This window comes from Tauraco erythrolophus, chromosome 15 (genome assembly GCF_009769465.1).
Source record: "Tauraco erythrolophus isolate bTauEry1 chromosome 15, bTauEry1.pri, whole genome shotgun sequence".
Classification (NCBI taxonomy): domain Eukaryota; kingdom Metazoa; phylum Chordata; class Aves; order Musophagiformes; family Musophagidae; genus Tauraco; species Tauraco erythrolophus.
This window is the reverse complement of record NC_141479.1, coordinates 16,082,503-16,104,290: the sequence shown is the minus strand read 5'-3', so window position 1 is coordinate 16,104,290 and position 21,788 is coordinate 16,082,503. Positions and strand designations below refer to the sequence as shown.

The window sequence follows — 21,788 nt, the reverse complement described above, 5'->3', positions numbered from 1 at the left end:
CGCTCCATAAACTGTGCTTTTCTACACCAACTACCCAAACAATGCACTCTGGCCAAAAATACACTTCCTACAAGATCCAGGCTCTCCTGGGAAAGCACTGTACTCCCATTCCCCAAAAATACTGGTACAACAACGTTCATGCCTGTTACAAAGTTTTGGACTTCCACAAAGAAAATAACTGAAAAAAAAAAGAGTGAAGTGTAAGTTTATTTTTTAAGCTGTGTTTAAGTTAGAAGAAAACAATAAAACTTCTAGACAGACACCAACATTTTTATGGTAGGGCTACTAATGTAGTTCAAGACAATCCATGTCAAGTTTGGCCCACCGCACATGGAACACAGGACTTAAAAAAAATCAGCCTTTAATTTTTCAGCATTACTTTTCCCATGAATTCTTCATTCTCTCGAGGAAAAACTGCTCGCTTACTAAGTCTGTCAAAGTCAGAGTAACAACATGAAACTAAACTACACAGCTGCATACACAACACCAAACTGTACTCGGCTGAAGGACGATTATTTTTTACCCTCACCCTCCCCACACAACCGCGTTTTAAAAGAGCTTAAAACCAAACCTTCATTGCCAGTATTATGCTGGCCACGGATGGCAAGAAAACAGTCCCTAAACACCACAACTGAGCTGGCAGAAGACCCTGCTGTAAAAGTTGCATCTGCAAAATGATGTTTTTATTGGGAAACTTATTTTTCTCATGAGAGGCTATTTTCTTCTACCAGGGCAAAGCATGCTTTTCTCTGAAGATACTGTGCTGCTTATAATAGTGAAACATGTGATACATGGAGCCTAGAATTCACAAAAATATTAAAATACACATCAAGGAACAACTCTTTCATGCTTTTAAAAGCCCAATAAATACCAAAGTATTCCATGAAAACAATCTCAGGGGCAGCTAGGACTTGGCCAAGAAAAATAATCCAAAAGTTATATATTGTTGATCTCTCTGCCTCACAATAAGCTTTGAACCCAAACCTCCATAAATAACGTCCACTTCAGTTCACCACATGTGAAACACTTCCAGCAGGAAAACATACAACCGTGCGAAGGCTGTAACAGTTCCTTCACCACAAGTTATGCTCATTTAGTGAGAACATGAGATGCTAATAGACAGAGATGATTACTGGAAAGCAAATACCTTGCTGTTTGCTCATCATGATATAAAAAAGTTTACACTTAAAAATCTGCAAGCAAAGATAACGTATGAATAGAATTGAGAAAAATAACAATACAGACCAAAACTAGACAGATGTATTTTGTCTTAAAGACTGTTTTTTTCCAAAACAAACTATTCAACAAAAACAGGCTGAATTTTTTCAAGGCTTACAAAATTCAGGCGTTACAGCATAAGAAAAATTCCAAAACTATACAAGAAATCATAAAGTGAATCTGAAACAGGACTATCTTGAGCAGTTCCTTTGCAGAAGTCCTGCCAGTTGTACGGCCTTTAAATACTATTTCATCTGGAAACAGACGAGAGAAATTAGAAAATAAACCTGATGCTTTCAAAGAAAAATGTGCACATTTTTCAAGGAAAATTTGCAATCTAGCTCAAAACCAAAGTGGAACGATTCCTTACTGACAGATTCAGACAAACATCTGTGGGCTTAGACCTCCAAGCTCCACACAATACAGTGAAAGACAATGAACATATTTAAGACAGTCAGACTAATAGTATTAAAATGAGAGTCCTCAACGGTATTTGTAAGGATGTGTTTTATTCCTCCCATATGATCTGAGTTTGACTTAAATGAGACCATTCACTGGTCTAATTAGGATTCAGCTAACGTTACCTTCTTTGTGAAGGCCGATAAAGCCAGCCTCAGTAAAAACGCGATGTCACCCACAAATAATCTCAGTAACTTCTGCAACTAGAATGGTTCCCCATATTCACAAAATTCTCTTCTCTGTAGGAACAAAGCAGTAAATTTTTGATTTCTTGAGAAGTAATGGTGCTCTTTTTCATCATACTTTTCCTATCTCTCCATTGCCAATAGATTAGAGCATAGTGGTAAAAGCTAGCCAGCATCTATTAGAGACTGTAAATGATCTTTATGAGAAATTTAGATTTTGCTTCTCTTATGGGTAGTAGCTTAAATAGTCAGTACTCAATTAGATATTATTCAATTGGCATAAGAAACACAACAAAGATTAACCACACCTGCCTCCACTAGAGCTCGGAAGGTAGATTCTGCTTTTTAACTACAGGAAAGATTCAGAACAATAATAATATAGGAAGTGCTCAAACACTTGTACACGACATACAGAAACAATAGCTCAGAAATTAGGAATTCAGAAATTCTGAAGCTATGGAATATGTCACTTCCTCAATAAAACGAACTTTCATTAGCTTCTGCCAGTATGAAATACAAAAAGCACATAGTCGAAGCACAGCAGTCTGGCCACATGTATTGTATTGTTTCTGCACAGGTTTACTTGCACTCCTTTGATAAACAGAAAAAAGTTAAAAGCTACCAAAAATAACTTTTTTAATACAATAAAATGATGACAAGAAAACAAGTACCTTGAGATCTTTCTGAATTAATGCAAGCACTGTGTGCCTACTGAAAAGAGAGATTCCTAGCTTTCCAATAGTTTAAAGTTCTATTTCTGCCCTAACAGTACCAGATCTTAAATGCTATTGGTCCCAGAATTAACACAGTCAATCCCACATCCCAGATCACTGAAACTTTACTTTTTTTCCAGTAAAAGAGACAGAAAAGTTTATAGCAATTTGGGAAGAGAATGGTTCAAGAGAGGTAGCCATTCTACACTGCTCACAGAGGTAAAGCATTCAAATAACATCCCATGTGAGAGAGATTTCTGAATCAGGTGCAGGAGATATAGTGAAAGGCACAGGATTGCAGAGCTACTTCATTTCCATTTAACACAAAAGCACCATCATATGTGAACAAAATCTCATCACCTACATGGTACTACAACGACTAATACTAAGCAAATTATCAAGTTACTCATTGACAAAATATTATCTTCTGCAGTTTCACAATGATCAGTTATGTTTGTGTATAAATACAAACCCTCGCTGCAATTAACTATGACACCTGATACTGGGAATACAGCTCATTAAAAATACAACACATTTCAACAGCTGCACAGGCTCTGTTCTGAGAGGTGAGCTCAAAACAGTTTCAGCTTTAAGTCTCTTTCCCTGATTTCATATACCTGATCCGGAAGTACTGGCTATGTTTTTTAAGGGGATGCAAACCAGCCATGGGTGTAGCGTAAATCAATTTAAAAAGAAAGAATGAAAGAACATAGCTGCTACCTGTATGTTAGTAGTTAAGAGGGAAAAAAAAGTAGGTTGCTTTGCATTTCCTTGGTTTGTAAAAATACGTTTTAATCAAACATGTCATTTCTGCTAAAATTTACTAATCATTCTTAGTTGTAACTTAATCAGACTCTTAGAGTTTAAGTGATACGCTACAATCTAACTTGCCCAAGTTTTGCAACAACCATTTTTTCTTACTACCAATGTCAAGCTAGTTTTCCACACTTAAAATGAAATACGCCAACAGAACCAACAGGAAAAAAGCTACGAGAGAGGAATAAACCAGAAAAACTTCTGGTTATCGCTTATAAATTAAACGGCCAGTTATTCAAAACCACTTTTAAAATCATAAGGCAGATGTTTAATTGCAATAAACTATAAGCACGTTACCCAGCCTTTTGCATTTGTACAACAAAAGTTGCTAATACTGAAGTTCTGTACAAGAAATAAGAAATGTGGTAACTTCTCACACCTAAAGTACATGCAGAACAAAAGCTCACTGGAGCAGCCTCTCCTAAGTACTAGTTAATAGCATCTAATACACAACTTTTCTCCTGGCTAAGGCCCCTTCATTGCATGGCAATAAAAGTGTCAGAAAAAGAGAATTCTGTTTAACCAAACATTAACCAACAATTACTTTGAAGAAATAATCTAAAACACTTCCATAATTATAAAATTACATGCTTTACTCTGGTAAAACATAATCAAGAAATACAGCAAGCCACATTATGACTGAAGCTTCTGGATTTTCTTTAGTATTTGAAAAAAAAAATTAAAAAGCGGTTTTCATTTTCTCAAGATAATTTGTGCTTCTGCACATCCCATACAAAAGCAATTAACAGATTTCTTGACCTTCATGTAGCAGAAAAATTAGAACTGCAGTTTGAGCAATGGTTTGGTTGTGAGTATCTCTACAGTGTCATGATAAAATCTTGGCAAAGCATTAAGAAAAACCCTACTTTGTGGAATGTGCCTGACTGCACAGAACATATACATTTTGCTTTTTCATAATATACTGCAATACTACTTACATTTCGCTACTCATGCACACTCTAGCAGTCACAATAGGTCAGATGCGACTGCCCTTGACACAGAAAACAGAACACACTGTAGTTTCAAGGTCATATATTAATCTTAAAAACAGAGCAGCATTTATACAAGTCATAGAAAAATCGTATTAGCTACACAACTGTCTCTCTGATATTAAAACCAAGTAATACTATTTTTAAAACGTTTTATTTGAGGAGATTGCTTACACAGAGTTGAAAACATCACACCTCTTTACAAAATTAAACCTAGATGAACAGCTGACATGCTTTTTAAAATTTTGAATTCTAGCCCTAATAATTAAGAACACAAACAACAAAGTTACAGGAGCATTTACTAAAGGCAGGAAAAAGCACCAGGTCTCTTTTGTTCAATGTTTTCAAAGAGCAACACAGCCCTCTAGTGGAAAAACTAGAAAGTATGACTTTATTCGTACAAGAAGCATGCGAGGGAAGTATTTTCTGTGTCACCTAAATGATGCTGAGACATTTAAAACAGAAAAACAACGCACACACAAAGTTGCACACTATCTTTACTTCCTCACAGCGGAGTAAGTCTCACCGACTTTACAGGAAGAAACTGGCAATTTCACTGCTCATGTTTAAATGAACATAGAACAGCAAGTTTTTAAAACCAGAAAGATTGACGCAAGGCCAAACTGTTCAGTGAGACTTTTTACTGCACCAGCACTACTGTGACCAAAAGTTACCTCAACTTCTAACGTGACACTTACACTAACATTCTGATAGAGCTTAAAAAATAGATGAGAAAAAAAAACAAATAGTAACTAATAACTAAGAAAAACTAATAACAGACTGCACTGTCGGAAAAAAAACCTTCCAAAACAAAAAAATAAGCAAACATTTTACGAATAACTCTTGATCTGCTACAATTTCTTTATATTGTAAGAACAGAATAATTCATTAACCTTTCCTAAGTTGTTAATAAAAGCTAATTAAGTATTTATCATTCTAATTTTTCAGTACATTTTTTCCCCCACGCACTTTTTGCAGCAATTTTAAGGACTAAATTAAGCAAGACGGTATGTAATCTAGGAAATTCTTACAGTTCATATTCCTAATCAGTAATGAAAAGAGGAACCGCAGAGCAGGCAGTCTCCCCATTTTACAGGCATGTTAAGAGAAGTTAATGGCAACGAAGTAACATTTGGGAACTCAGTACCTGGGATAACACTAAAACTCTACCACTGCTGAAGTCATCCAAAGTATTCCCTCAGTAACTAAGGAAGCATCTCTGTTCTTCAGAACTTTAGATGATCTTTCAACTATAAGAAAAAAATAGATGTTCCTGGGAAGCTACATTGGATTCCCTGTATCAGATTCACAAATAAAGTGAATTAACATATCATTCCATCTTTGTTGATCTGTTTTTAACTTCGCCATCTTGAAGTGGTGTTTATGGATGAATAAAAAAAATAACTTCTATGTTCATCCACCTTTCAAAGGATTCTCAGCATTTTCTAAACTTTATCTTGAGCATCAGCAATGCAGTAGTTGAGAATGCACTCTTCTGCATTTTGATTGACTGTAGTCTACCAATTTAAACCTTGATCTTTGTTCTGTGCATGTTGAAATGAAAAATTTCTAACAAATGCACAGATACCACAAAGTTAGTTTCAAATATACCATTGAAACTAATTTTGCCAACAATGAAAAGGTTGAGTGGGTTTTTTTTCTTACATTATTAGCTACAAACACTTAAGTAATATATTCTTTTTTCAATCACTTTCTACTTAATGGACAACAATATTTCATTGGAAATATTTACACTTACCTCAAAGAAAGCATGTTAGCATTCTGAAAACATATTAACCATTTACACCTCAAAATACTCAAGGAGGGAAATATTAGCTCCAAAATACAGAGAGAGCTTAAAGGGAGTATTTACAACAAAGTGCGGCGCAGCACTGAAAGCCTAAAATTATTGCAGAATAAGTTCCAAAACTGGTAAGACTCTGCTTGAGCTAGCTAATTAGGAGTCCCAAAGACTTGTGTAGACATATTAAAGTTCACAGCGATCTCTACATTGCAATCCATTAGGTGACACTGACACGTTCAAAGCAGTTTGCCAAGAGTCACAAAGCACAGCTAAGAGTTAAGCTGAGACTGATACATTTTAAAGAGTCAGACAACAGAGCTTCAAGAAAACTTCAAATTCTGCCAAGCACTTCCAAGTTAATTGGACAAGAAGACTATTAGCCAACCCTAAGGGGGGAGTGTTCCTTTCACACAATACCAAGGAGATTGAACCTTGTTTTTCTCCATCAAACAGATCAATCAAAAGTGACAACCAGCACAAGCCCAGCTCAGATTATATCCTGTCTCAGAAGCCCTTAGAGCTAAGAAAAAAAACAGAGATTATATAAGAAGTGTAAACCCTAAAACTGCTTTCTACTTAATCTATGCTCTATGGCAACTGGTAAATAGTATCAGACACAAAGCCTAGGACTATAGCAATAGTAAATGCAACATGGTATGCAAGAGTTTTAAGTTATATAGGCCATAACACCACCTTAATCGCGTATTTTCTACACCACCTTCATAGTTTTGTACTCCATATGTCCTAACCTCATACAGCAGCACAAGCCCAAGGCTTATTTCACTAATGCTCCCACTCTTCCTGATAGGCTTCTGATCAGCAGTGATATCCTCCCCTCACCTACCAATAGACATCAAGAAAATATATACGTGTATGTGTATATATACACCTGTGTATATGTCACAAGCAAAGATCTGGTTCAAGGACATGCTCGCTTTACTTGTGATCAATCCAGATCATAAACCAAGGGAGAAACAGGGCAAAAAAGCCTTGACAAAAGCATCATACATCTTGGATTAATCTTTTGCCATATGTGAAACACTTTCAGCTCATTCAGCAAGTCTGAATGGCAGCTCTTCTCCTGCCGAAGGCAAATCATTCGAGTCCAGGTAATTCTTAAGTGTTCTGAGACTGCACAGTTGCATACAAAGAAAATTCTACTGCTGGATGCAATGCAAAGACATGCTGTACCAAGAACACGGAACGTAAACCTTACTAGAAAACACAAATTCCTCATTCAGACAGATGAGCACAACACTTGCTGCCCTAACTGCAGCACCAATCTGTAGTAGCATATTATGAAATGACAGCAGAACATGTGCTGTTAATGCCTACATCGCAAGCTACAATAAAGCTCTAAATTCGTCATCTGACTCCTGTGAGATAACATTTCCTTAAATAATCAAGGAGTAAAGACCACGAGAATTCAGAGCACTAAATTGTGCTATTAACCCATTTTCCAGAACTCCTCCAAGGTTTTCCAATGTCCTCATAAATGCATTTAAGTCAAGATTCTGCACTTTAAAAAGACACCAAATAATTTGCATAAGGACTCTTTCCATATCAATGTAATCCCACCACAAAGAAAAACACAAACCACAGAAGGGAACAAAAAGTTAAAAGATAAAAGTTATCTAGGATTTAGGTAGATCCCCTCATTTACCAAAAAAGTTCAAATTAACACCAAATCACACGAGTGTTTTAATATTTGTGGCTTACAAATTTAGGTCATAGAAAAAGACATATCCTGTGCAGGTTGCTGAATGAAACTTCCAACAGCTTAGAAAATTAAGTTGGAGAAGAAATCCTGTCTGCTGAGAAGAAAGGCAAAGCCTCTAAACACCAAATCTTCATTATAAAAATAAACCAAAAGCAGCTAATTAGAATCTCTCAAATACTCACCTGCTATACAAGCAACACTACGTAACAGATATCTGAACAAGCTAACTGCCTAAAAGAATTTATGAAACTGATAGAAAATAAAACTAACAGGGATTTCCAAAAGTCATAAGCATTTTTTTTTTTTTTTTACCCCAAAGGAGCATCAAATATGACATTCTGACACAAGTTCCTCATCAAGTTGATTTGAAAATACCTTCAGAGGTAAAAATTCCATAGCCTCCTTGGAAAAATCTTTAGCTGAGTCTCCTTGCAGCTATTAGAAAGCTTTCTGAATACTTTATCTGAACTCTCCTGCAGCCACATTGCCCTTACTCTTTGTCCATGCCACCAAGACCTAAAAAGAAACTTTTCTTCCCTTTCGGTCACCCTTTATTTACGTAATGTAAAAATCTCCATCAATATTTTTCTAGACAAAAATTAATTGTTTCAGAACTTTGTGTCTTTCCTGTAGCTCTCCTCTAAGCTCCAAATTCTCCACACTTTCTTAAAAAGCAGTACACAAATCTGAACAAACTTTTTTAACTAGAGGTTTTATCCAGAAATATCACAAACCAGGTCTGAACACCAGAAGCATGCAGATATGTAAACAACAAAGTAGCCGGTGAGATAAAGGTTGCCATATTTTACCTTACATGTAATATTGACCTACCTATTCCTGAATTCGCCCCCGTGATTATAACCACTTTCCCACTCAAGTCACGACCCTGGAGTATTTCCATTGCAGTACTGTTTCCATCATACTTCTGTCTGGTAGTAGGTTTTACTGGATTATCTTCAACTGTAAAGGCCAGTCGTGGATCAAGGTAGGTAGTCCTTTTGTTTATGTGGCTGCAAAAGAACACAAAAATTCAACAGCTTAGACCCTTCTGCACTCTGCATTGAGATTTTAAATTTATTTCAACTACTGTTGTCTACAATTCCAGTGGATTATTTAAATTAAAAAAAAAACAAATTTTTTTTTCAGTTCTTTTAAAATGATCCAAATTACTTTTTTTATCGAGTATTTTTCCAGTTGTGACAGCTTCCATTAATAATTGTACTCACATACTTCCCAATGCCATTCTGAACTTCATGTGAAACCATGACATAGAAAGTAGAATTTTGTGAAAGGAAAAATCCCATTATATTAGAGAAGATCATTTTCTCTTAGGAGCTCAATAAAAGGGGCCTACACTACTCCCTTGAAACAATGCATTAATGAGAAACGTATTTCAGAACTTTTTTCTCAAACAACTGAAAACAAAAAACTTCTCATCAGCTCAGCAAATGGCATAATTTGAGTCAGGCTCACCTTTCTAAAACCGAGTTTTAATTTTCTTCTTTCTTTCTTTTTTATTAGAAAGAGACACTAAGCAACAACTTTCAGTCTTCAGCCCTCAATCGTAGGACAGAGAGGCTACACTTAACTATTTTGGCCTGTGAACAGTCTTCATTCTGCCAAGTCAGCTGAAGGTAACTCCCTCATTTTGACCCTGCCATTGAAAAGATACTAAAGGAAACGCTCCCAGAAATCTCCTTCTGCTTCTGCGAACTTCCTCCTCCCTTACTTTTCTAAAAATCTTTGGTAGCTAAACCTCTGTCCTCTTTTCTTTCTGTGCTTTACCTTGCAAGTCAGAACTGCAGCAATTTTGTTTTCATCTTGTATGTTTAAAGCGCTACTGCAGCGTTAACAATCAGCCATGAAGTTCTGGATATGTTTCTAACACCGTATGTACAGGTTTTATCCATACAGGCATTCAAACAAAACGAGTCTACATAAACGTGGCCTGAGGGTCCGCTCACAGTTTGAGGTGGACATGCAAGTCACTGCAATCTGCCACCCAAGCTAGTATTTCTGTGCACATGGAAGAATTCAGGAAACTACAAATGGATGTTTAGACACTGCTAAAACTGTAATATCCGCATACGGATTCTGAAGTTGTACTTACTAATTTCTTTGTCTTTCCAGCTGATATGGTCACAATATCATAACTCAAAAAGGCTACTCAACGTGAAACACAACCGTCCTACGTATCCATATTCTATACTTTGACATACTTACTCTACGAAATACACTTGTCCATTTTCATCAGTCTCCTGTTCCCATCCATATGGCAGACCTGGGAAACACATAACACATTATCTTTTTTCAAGCATTAGAGTACACTCAGATTTGAAATTTAAGCAATTCCTCAGACAGATGTGGCAAAATTCTTCATTATTCCTGTAGGTAATGCAGCTACCTGCTGCACTTGAATATGGGAACTTGAAAGGAAGATTGCTTCCCTAATCGCGTGCAACCGCTCTCTAATAAAAGTACAATATACAGGAGATCTGGTACAATTGTAATGACTGGTATATTCAGTATAAAGATAATCTTTATAAAGAATTTTTAGATTCTTTCATGTTATAGTACAAACCGGCAAAACGCAATCGTGCTTCCTGGTACATACATGTGTCTATACTGCACACAGCTTAGTATCTATCTCTGGTGAAGTAAGGAGCTAAAACATTGAACTAAATGTAGGAAAAGTTACATGTAACACGTACCAAAAGCTGGAAGATCACAGCCCCCAAGTGGGTATGGGATATGTTAAACTGAACCTAAACGATTCTGTGAAGTCGGAAGGTCAGATAAAAGAACGAAAATGACAAATCTTTACAAAATAAATTCTTATACAAAGGACCCTACAGAAGTATTTAACAGACAGCGCTCCCAGCATTTCTAATCCTGGCTGAAAAGCATTCAATTATAATTAAATTGTCTCAAAATCTACTGAAGACATTCCAGTTACAGTCACATTACCAATGCCAAAAGCAGTAAGGCTTGCTGACAGTATAGTACCCCTTGGTATGCCGTACAGAAGCTTCTGGGAAGATATAATTTAAGGCATTAACACAAGATCCTTAACAAATCATATACCTTTGTAAGTGTCCTGCTACATTGGCTGTCTTCTGCTCAGCACAAACATTCAATTGGGTTAGGGAAAATAAGTAAAATGAAAACTAATGGGACTTCCTTCTGTGCCAAGGATATTCTTTGAAGAATATGATCTAACTATAAATACTATCTGATGGACACCAAGATATCAGAACTCAATCAGAGAAATCCAGCCTTTTGCTATATGCTTTACAAGCCACAGTATAACAATCCCTTCATCCTGGAATGAATACTTTGGTTTTATGGAGCCACACAAGAAAGCCATAAAACTGCAAAATGATCACTTACACAGACGCAATCACATAGGTAAAATCCCACTGCAATCAGCTGTATTTTGCAAGCTCAGTTGGCCTGGGTGATTAGTGTCAACTAGAAGATCAAAATGAGACCTAGTTCCTGCACAAACTCCAACTGATATTTGTAACCATTTCAGTTCACTACAAAAGCTTAACACAAACCTCCTGCAACACGTTTCCTCTTCCCAGACTTAGGATGTTCCCACTGTGTTTTTTCTTCCAGGTGGCTGTAGGGAAAGAAAAGTTTAAGATTTTTTAAAAATGCCTCATAATTTTTCTGATGTAATCCAGAATTTTTTTTTCCATAGAGCAAACATGTTTTAACTATTCTTTTCCTAAATATGGTTCAGAAAATGGATTGTCTTCCACAAAAAAAGAAACACTTCAATCCCTTGTTTAAAAAAGGTCAAAACTGTTGTCTGAAGTTATCAGGCTTCCATATTGCCACAGTTCTGAAGGAAAAGTAACTAACCAGAGAGCACAGGAGTCTATAAAAATTCAAATAAACGTTTGACTTCTAATCTAAGTTTTGTTGCTTGCAATGAGGAGAAAGTAAACCCAAAAGTCATTAAAGAATAACATCTCAATAGAAAACATCTCAAAAAGACGGTGAACCTTGGCAACAACAAGGAAGAAAGAAGAATTTAATCACAGACTAGTAGAAATTATATGAGAAAGTTTTCAAATGACAAAAGCACCTTTCTAAAACTCTTGTCTAATAATATTGATTCGCAAGCTGTAAGGTAAATAAAGTCTGGATTTCTACATGAGCAATTGCAGCTTTGGACAGGTAAGTGTAACTAAAGGCCTTGACTAGCAGACTATTTATTTAATATGGGTGATCATTATTGCATCTCCTCTTTTAATTCAGAGATTTATTCACTTAAATAACTACAACAGAATTTATATACTCTATCATAAGGTTCTCTGCACTACAAATAAGCAAAGTGATGTGCATATAAACCATGTCTAAAGATATCCATTCATACACTAAATAACACAAGACCCTGAGTTACTCCTGCCTGACGTGAGATGCAGAACCGAATCACCATAGCTTGACAAACAAACGCGTGCCCACCGGGCTTCGTTAAGTGACTGTGTGCACACCTAACTCATCACAAAGACCTTTAAAAGTCCTAAACCAAAGTAACCCTATCCCAGCTAAGTTTAAAGTCCGTATTGTTGACGAGTCTTAAAAACAAATTTCCAGAATATGCACAGGTATCACAGATATAGAGCTTATATTAAAGGTAGCAGCAGTGTAACACCTCTTCATGTCAAGCCTTGTTTAGACACACTGAGCAAGACTTTCAGCCAGTAAAGATACATTAGTGTCATGTCCTTAAATTAAATTGAATCAGTTAAATTTCACAACGGTTAAAACCATACCTATTGAATTGATTGTTTGTGTAAAAATTATGCTCAGTAATACCTTATTGTTTTGTAGGTTTGCTACTTTCGCCAAGTGATCCCTCTCTGAAAGAGTGGAGCTTTTGATATCACGGGAAATATACAGAAACTTGACACACAAAAAACAAACATCTAGAGAAAGTTTGCAGTGTTTACAAAACAAGTGCGGATAAACTACAGCATTCTGTCCGGCGTTTGTAAAGCAGAACTTGGGAGCAAGCTGCCAACTCACCACAGGTGAGAAGGCACTATACTCTTCCCCCTTTTTGTGGAAGGGAATAAATCTTGCAGCTTCAAACAGACTGAAACGGATTCCAAGATCAACCTGGCTACAAAAACCACAAGAGAGATGAAAATACACAAATATGTATTCCACTACGTTAGTTAGCCCTGTAGTACATCCTTTTGCAACCAGTGAGGATGCAATCAGTTTCAGTGCAGCACAAGCAGATGGTGCTAAATGCAAATTTTTGTCTCTTGTCAGAGCTGTGGTATACTGAGGAGCTGCGGGAGAGCACTTACAGCTTTTAACTTCCACCGTACCTGTTTCTCCTCGACTCCTGTGAGGAGGAAAACTAAGAAAACTACAACACTGTGTACGGCTCAAAGATCACCCACAGCCCCACGGAGTGCAGCGCACAGCCGTGTGCCCGCGCACCCCCGCAGCGCCTAGAGCCGCTCCAGCACCACCCCCAGCAGGGCAGGCCGAGCCTCCGCCCGGGGCGGCAGCACCGCAGACCCCCGGCCCGCGGACCCCGCGGCGCCCGGCGCGGGGAGGCCGCCGCGGGCAGCGCCCGGCCCGCGCTCGGCGCTGCCGGAGCCCGGAGAGCACCGCACGCGGAAACAGTGTCACCCCGAGACTGGTCCCGCCACCGAGCCCGGCTCCGGCTCCGGCCCCCGCCCGACGGCCGCCGCTCGCCCCTGCAGCAAAGGGCGGGAACGGGCGCCCCTGCCCGCCCCCCGCGCTGAGGCGCGGCGGCTCCACGGACGCTGCCCCAGAGCGCAGGTGCTCAGAGGGCTCCGGGCGCGCTCGCCCCGCCGCTTACTTGGCGTAGTAAATCCAGCCGTCCCTGGTGGTGCGCTCCTCCCAGCCCGGCGGCAGCTCCTCCTCGCTGTCCGTGTCCTCCAGCCCCGCGTACTTCAGCGCCGCCATTGGGACGGGCGCTCCGCGCAGCCCCGCGCCGCCGCCGCCGCCAGAGAGCGGGCGCGCTGCACCGCCCCTTCCGGCCGGCCCAGCCAATGGCGCGGCGCGGCGGCCCCGGGGCACCACGGGAAGTGTAGTCCGGCGCCGCGGTGCCCCTGAGGGAGCGGAACGCGCGCTCCTCAGCCGGCGGGGGCCGTGGCAGAGCAGCTGCTTCGCCCTCAGGCTCGAGGATTTTACGTGTGACACGGCGTTTGTAACTCCTAAGGGGCCCTGGTCTGAGTTGAGATAGACATGGATGGCGCAGGAATCTCAGATTTTGGGGTGTTAAGTGTTTACAGCCCTCTCTCCAGAGACAAGCGTGAATGCGATGAGGCCCTGGAAAGCGATGGAAACGAACTATTCTTTAAGGTTTTTGCCATTAGCTGTCACCTCTTCGTCTCTGGGATGAGATTCTCCATCGTGCCCGTGCTGCTCTGCTCGCTGATGAAGGCCTGGCTGGCGAGCAGCCCCTCGCCGAGCTGAGCGCCCGCCCGGGAGGCCGCAGGCTGCACGGGCCCTTGGCCGAGCCTGTGCCAGCCACCTGGCAACGTAAACGCAGTCAGCTGCAAAGACTGAAGCACTGCAGGTCAGTGAATTGGTACTAACCTGTAGTAACTCCTGTCCTGCCTGCAGCTGGGCAGCCCGCTTCGCAGCTGTGGCAGATGAACTTCCTTGTCTGTTACTATTACTCAGCTGACAAGGCATAAGCCCTCGACCTACCTCAGTGCTTTTGATCCTGTAGCCATATGCTGACGTATTCATGTCTATTTATATAACCAAACCCAACTCTCAGCATTTGTAAAAGCATCTTCCCATTGCAGTCCTTTGGCAGGTGTTCGAAGCCAAAAACGAAACAAAACAAAAAAAGCCCAAGCGAGTGTTGGACAGAGCCTGTAATCACTGAGGGCTGCACAAGGCGGCAGTGCAACCCCACAAACGCAGCAGAGTGCTCTGACTCCTTTGGGCCACGTTTTTTGTGTGCTGAGACACTGACTTACATAGCCCGCTGATGGCACGCACACCTGTCCAGAAAAAGCAGCTGGAACTTCTTCCTGCCTTGCTGTTCCCATCACTTTGCAGGTTCCCCTGAGGATTTGCACCTACTAAATTACCACCTCCTGCTAGAAACCCATGCACCATCAAGAGCCAGTTTTCATACAAGAGTATTGCTGGGACTATTAAAAAAGGTTGTGACCATGCTCTCTTGGGTAAACATATGGGAAGGGAAACTTTAATGACATGCTCACTTCTGGTCCAGGAAGCTGCTGAAGTACTCCAGAGATGTAGAGAGATGTGCCAGGTCATAAGAAAATAAATTATTTAAGTCAAAATTTGAAGTACAGAAAAAGATTATTAAACTAGCAGTAGTGCTGTAGGAAAAGTAGGTGTTAGTTTTCCTCCTATTGCAGTCTGTTAGTATGCAGCATCCAGCGTTCCATGAATTGTGCTCATCAAGGATGTGGAAATCGTTTGTCTGGCAGTTATCCTACCCCAACCATCTGTATTGCATAAAGTGTGCATGATGTCCTAAATGTAAACAGCAGCATTACAGTATTTCAGTGCTAAGGATGCACAGGTACTTTAGATTAGAAAGAGAAACAGAATCTTAAAATTAGGAGTATATAGGAATATGTGTATATACCCATTAATGAAACCACTGCCTTTCATGTAAAAATATTTGTGCTATGAATGAAAAAGCAAAGGCTTTGTTTGACAGCACAAAGTGGATGTTAACAAATTGCCTTGAAGTCCTTGGTGCATGAGTAAAATGACACCATAGAAGTCCTGTGGGTTTATATTGTTTTCTGTGCGATTTCAGTTTTTACAAAAACATTTGAGAAACCCCACAGTTCCCTCTTTGAAACTTCAGAATCAAGAGAGACTCCAACATTTACGATTCTTTTCACAAATATTTCTTCCTCTCTACTTTTAACCACCTCCTACTTTTCAGGAAGATTTCACTGGGGAAAAAAGTCACAGTTTTTGTAATTTGGTGACTCGTTATTTGCTTAATTGTTTCAAAGAATGTCGGAATGCAACCATGTATTTCAATTCCAAATTCTGGTAAATGGAAGATTCATTCTTTTTCAGTCAGAGAAGTCCTTTGCCATCTTTTCCAGCTCTTTCTTTTTATATCAGTTACCTACACATCTCACCTATATAAGCCATATTACATCAAGAAACTTTGTGTGGACATACAAGATTTAGGTATGATTTCACTGGGGGTCCATGTAAGCTCAAGTTTCTGTCCATTTGTACTAAACTGCAGAACTAGTTCTGTTAGGTTTCTCAAATACCGTAAAGCAATGGCCACAATTTCCACAAAAGCAAAACTATAACTTTAGGACACAGATTGAGGCCTGTTAACAGTTTTACCACAAATTAAGACACTTTTTCAGATCCTAAAATGATAGGAGTAACACAGCCTTCCTCCTTACCACTCCTTCCCCATCAACTCCGTGTTAGGAAAGCAAGAAATTATATACATATCGGCTGAGTGTATGCACTTATCTTTGAGGTTTACAGTTTGTGCATTTTTCATGTTGTTTTTTTGAGGGGTTTGGGTTTTGTTTGGTGTTTTTTTTTTGTAATAGCAGTTGTGTAAAGTTACTATCCATTGTCTTGCACTGCAGAAAAAGAATGGGTGTCTGTAGTATTACAGTGATCTCAGTCATCATGTTCTTTCAGGCAGGGTAGTAAATAATCCATTCTGCTTAAAATCTTCTGTCACTTGCTTTCAGAGTCATATTTTAGCAAATAGTGCTTCAAAGATATCGTTCTGATCCATTGCTGCAGCAATCCTGTAAATTAATTCTTCTGATGGTTCTGAGCCTCGCAGACCAAGATTAATTCCAAAGCCTGACAGAAAGTGGATAAATTAAAACAAGAAGACATTTAGAAATGGTTGTTGATTTCACAATAACATAAATGTCAGTTATAATCTTATTCTCTTTTTCTGTTAGCCGTACTTCGAACCATCAAAACCAAATGTATTTGTCTAGCTTCTCCACGAGAAACATTGACAAAAATTTGGACATGTAATTACACTGACAAGACTAAGGCAGCAAAAACTTAACATTTCCTTAACAGTACTCACAGGCTTATATGCTTTGCTGAATCATGGCCATTGTCTGTCAAAAGTCTGAGTATTGATTTATCTGACAAGAATTTGGGCACTGAGAGTTATATGAACAAGAGAAAAATAATCGTGACATGTTGCAAAAGCATCCAGATAACATGGCAATAGGTTGATTCACTCTTTTGATAGAGCACATGTCTATTTGTTAGAAACCATGATTCAGGAATGCAACAAAGATCTAGACAGCCTTCAGATCATATTTTTTCAGCAGCTGCAAAAACATGTTTGCATAGGCTACAGCTGTTTCTTTTCAGGTGAAAATTCTGCCTCCGTGATTCATTTCTTCAGCATTAGTCTAATGCAGTGTAGGCTGCATAAGGCTGTGATTTTAATCCACTGGGACATGATAAATGAATATTTGAGCTACTACCTAGTGTGAATGTGCCTTGTCCTTCAAATGAACAAATTATTTTAATTTTTTTTTTGGTGGTGTTAAACTCAGCTTTCCATAAAAATGTTTACAAGGTCACTTTTGACTTTCTTTCAAGTTATGAAAACTATTTAAACTTCTAAAATCCCTAGGGTTTTACTCAAGTTTATTTTTAGAAATGCCAAGAATTTTATCCTTCCTTACATATAATAACATCGTTTTCATAATTTCAAAGTCAATAGGATTCAAATAGGTTGTTGTTGATGATCTTCCAGTTTCCTCTGAAAATCACCTGAAGGACACTTTGTGTATGGAATCTATCTATGAAGCCTCCATGGAAACTACAGAGTTAGAATCCCAGTCATCCCAGTCATAAGAGTTTCTGTGTCTATTTTCATGGTTTGATGATTATATTTCCAGAGAAAACAATGTACTAGTGGGATGCAAAAAACTGTGGAATACAATTGTGTCTTGAAATGCTTGTGGCATTAGTAACCTCCGGTAGGCTACATTTGAATATTATAAAGTCTATTTTTATATTTAATTTAATAGTCATTTGTTCAGATGTGTACGGTGTGGAAGTTAATGTGCAGGGTTAGATTAGATGTCCCTACCTGCAAATTCTGATATGCGATTAACAGAAATATTAAACTTGTTCAACATGATTAAAAATTAATGGTAGGGAGGGATTTTTAATAGTTTTTGAATAAATACTAGAAAATAAAATATTTTCTATTTTCATTCAGTAAGAACTTTCTGTCACTCTCCAGAAGCAAACCTTACCCACTGTAGAAAAGTACGTCAAATAATCCAAAAGGCAGTGTTCAGCCAAATTTTCAGCCTACGTGTGTGTTATTTCAAGAGTTTTAGGCTGTTCTGCCTTATACAGTAGTAGTTTTTCATGTTATTTGTGTCTTTCTAAGCTTTAAGCATCCTTAGCCTTGAGGTGCTCTAGTGCTCCTAGTAGTTGCACTTATAGGGACAAAACCACTGATAATAAAGCCTTTCCTTTCTTGCATGTTGCATGATCAAGAAGTTTTTTTTTTTTCCTCATCTCTTTATATGTACCTCAGCATACATAAAAGCCTGTAAGATCAATTCCAAACTTATCAGTATCAAAATTCTTTGTTGACTCTCTAATTGAAGGCAGTTGTGAACCTCTTGTGAGACACCGTATCTCAGTAAGCCTCCCGCCACATTGGATGTGACGCAGAGTCAGTTCATTCATCCTGGGTTCTACATCCATCTTGGACACATTGCAAGAGTGATGAAATGTTCTTCATGAGCTGGTAAAATAACGAACAAACAATAGTCAGTCTTCCCTAGATACAAAACCCATACTTGAACATACAGAGAAGAATTTTCTCACACCTACTAAGTAATTAGTTATCTTCCAGGACGCAAAATTGGACACTGGAAAGCTAGTAAAAAACAAAACAAACAAACAAACAAAAAAAACCAAACAAGTGGAAGTCAGGTATCTAAACTCCTTCAAACATTTGGCTTTAATTGCTTTGCACAGACAAGAAAGCAAGAGGTAAATAAAATTAATTAGTGAAAGAACAGATTCATGGTGAAGTACTTACATCTCAGCACAACGAACGCTTTTATTCACTCTTTGCAATCTCTCTCCTTGAGTTCAGGGATACTACTCACACCTCTAAAGTTAAACATGGAAATGTTTGCAGCACCAGACCTGGAGGGTATAGGAGAACCTCTGGTTCATTTTCGTTATTAGTCCAGCTCCTACCTGAAGCGGCAGTGAGAAAGCAAGAATATGCATGTGCAGCATTACTGGCAGTGGAAGAAGGGGCAGAATTGATGGTATATTTTAAAAGGGAGAGAGAGTTGATACTTGATCACAGACACGCAAAAGATGAAGTTTTCATTCTGAGAGATTTAAAAGCATTCAGATGATTTGTCTATAATTACTCAGAATAAAGCAAAGAGATGTAGCATAACTAAAAGAAAATAGAAAAATCATTATAACTGTTTATAAATATTAATCACCAGCACCCTTTCTTAATCAAATGAGCTATCACTCCTGGTTAATCTCATCTTTAAGGCGCTTCTTCACACTCATAAAAATGGATGCAATCCACGCACAATGAATACAGTTCAAACACAATTGTTGTTTAGATGATACTATAGCATTTTGCTTAGAAAAATTTTTCTCTCCTAAAAATTGTTCTCTCCTAAAATTATTTCAGCACAATATCCCATTGTAACTAAGTAACCACATGCTCCTTTCCTTGATCTAGCAGGTTAGTGACCAGCACTGCCTTGTTTATGAAAGCAACTCATTAGAATAAGTATTGAGCATTGATGATATGCAATGACTTTACAGCACTATGGAAGAAAAGGTATTGTTTAGATACAGGATCAAGAAGATCAAATGGAAAAGATCTTATCTCTGCTAAACAAGGCATTCTAATCCATATCAAACTGGTAAAAAAAATAGAACTGCTACAAACAAAACTAGTATTTCTGATAAATTTTGCAAAAATATTGTAGTGGACATGGTTTTTTTCAGAGGCTGTTGCTGGATTATGTCAAGGGAAAACAGGACTAATACGTCCGAGAAGTCAGTGCAGCATGGACTGCAGTAAATTTATTTTGGAAATACTCTGAAAAATCTTGATCTGATTCTGATCTTGCTTAAACTATTGGTAACTGACATAGTGGCATTTCACTTGTGAGAGACTTGAATCCAGCTTATATTTTAAAGGAACGTTAGTATTTGCATAAAGAGTATCGTAAGTCCTTTTACACCCCCCTCTCAGTCACCTTTGGATGACTGTACGCTGTTTGTTGATCTGTTTAAAAATCTTGCTTTCCTTTCCTTCTCTCTCTGAATCTCTAACAGTCATCCCAGCGCAGCACATCCCATCTGGTTTGCAGCAATAACTTTATTTCCTTGGTAAGACTGTGGGAATTCTTCCCCGATGCATGTTACATGCAACCATGTGACAGCATTTCAAGCTGTCTGATAGAACTCGATTTTAAAGATGCTTCATCAACCCGTTCAAGATAACCATATGCTTGGTTTGAGTGATACTGTGCCTCTCAGGAAAACATTCACGAATGCAGGGGAAAGGGATCAGCTATCTAAATTCACCTGGATTTCATTCATATTGCACATGACCCTCTGCAAAACACGTGTAAAGAAAATCTTGGTGTGAGGCCACCTATAGCAGCAAAATCATGGCAAAACAGTTCTGAGGGCATGTGTGGGTTATGACGGGCTAGCCAGTAGGTTTGGACACCACAGAAAAGGGCTCCTCCTGTAAGGCTTACTGAGTGTGAGAAGGGGTAGAGAGAAGCCTGGCAGCACAGCCTAGTGACAAACACCTTGTTTTTGTAAAATTTCTGAGTCAGTCATAAGTCATGTTTCTTTGTTTGAAATTAAATGGCCTACAGTCTCGCAGAGCTGAAAATGTGTCCTGTAGAGTCAGCCTTGTCATCTAAATAAGATAAATCAAATAGTGTGAGACCTAATGCATGTCCCTGAGGCATTTCACCGCGTACTTCCCCTCAGTGGTCCATTATCTTCTGTTTATGGTCCTTCAGCCAAATTTCGTTCTGCCTGAAAATCAATTTGGATTCGGTAAAAGGCTGGCAGTGCATTCATTTGTATTCCTGACATCTACTGATTCTGTGATTTAGTAACAAAAAAGCAGTCACAGTTGCTTAACCTAGTAACTTAGCGTTAAGATGATCTAACGAGGAACAAAGCATTTATGGATGTGCAAATTAATGGATACATAGGATTTCATTTCAAATGTTACATAATGACCCGGGAAGCACAGCACGTTTCACTACATAGTATGTCCCTATCAGAGGAAAAATTGCACGTGGCTAAAATCTCAAAATCTCATGTTGACACCAAGTAGATGGATTTTCAAATGGGCTAAAGTTATTGAGTGTTGAATGTTGTTGAACTTTGGGTCTTGAGTCTGAATGTACTCTTAAAAACCTGGTCATGAATTCCCTTGAAAGTCTTGCTTTTATTGTACAAGATGTTTGAATCAAGGTATTCACCTTTCTTACTGAATGAGAATATATGTTCTGTGGTTTGGAAGAGGGACCAAAGGGGAAGTTACTTCCAAAAATAGTCTGTGCTTGTGCAGCCTTTAAAAATGAAAAATAGACCTTTAAAGAGCAACGGCTAACAATGTGCCCTCATTACTCATGTTTAAATTGCTTTTCTTGGCACGGAACATTTCTGTGCTGGAGCCTCTCTTCTGGAGTTGGAGAGAATCCAGCATTTTAAATCTCTGATCAAACTCACAAAATTCTTCATAATTACTTTGTCTTTGGTGGTAAAACGAAACCCTCAAAATGTGTTAGTAAAAATCTTCAAACACACACTCTTGTATCACTA

The 21,788-nt window shown here is 38.7% G+C and overlaps 1 protein-coding gene across 2 annotated transcripts in view; it reads right to left on the bottom strand.

The window, feature by feature from the left end:
- WWOX (WW domain containing oxidoreductase) overlaps window positions 1-13,870 on the bottom strand; it is a 528,024-nt gene extending 514,154 nt beyond the window's left edge. For both annotated transcript variants that reach the window (XM_086620786.1, XM_086620787.1), the window contains exons 1-4: window positions 13,759-13,870; window positions 11,465-11,529; window positions 10,128-10,185; window positions 8,736-8,914 (exon numbers count right to left, since the gene is read on the bottom strand). In XM_086620786.1, coding sequence (XP_086476912.1) covers window positions 8,736-8,914; window positions 10,128-10,185; window positions 11,465-11,529; window positions 13,759-13,865 — 409 coding nt within the window. In that variant the 5' untranslated portion in view covers window positions 13,866-13,870. The remainder of the gene's footprint in view (window positions 1-8,735; window positions 8,915-10,127; window positions 10,186-11,464; window positions 11,530-13,758) is intronic.
- Window positions 13,871-21,788: the final 7,918 nt, after the last annotated feature.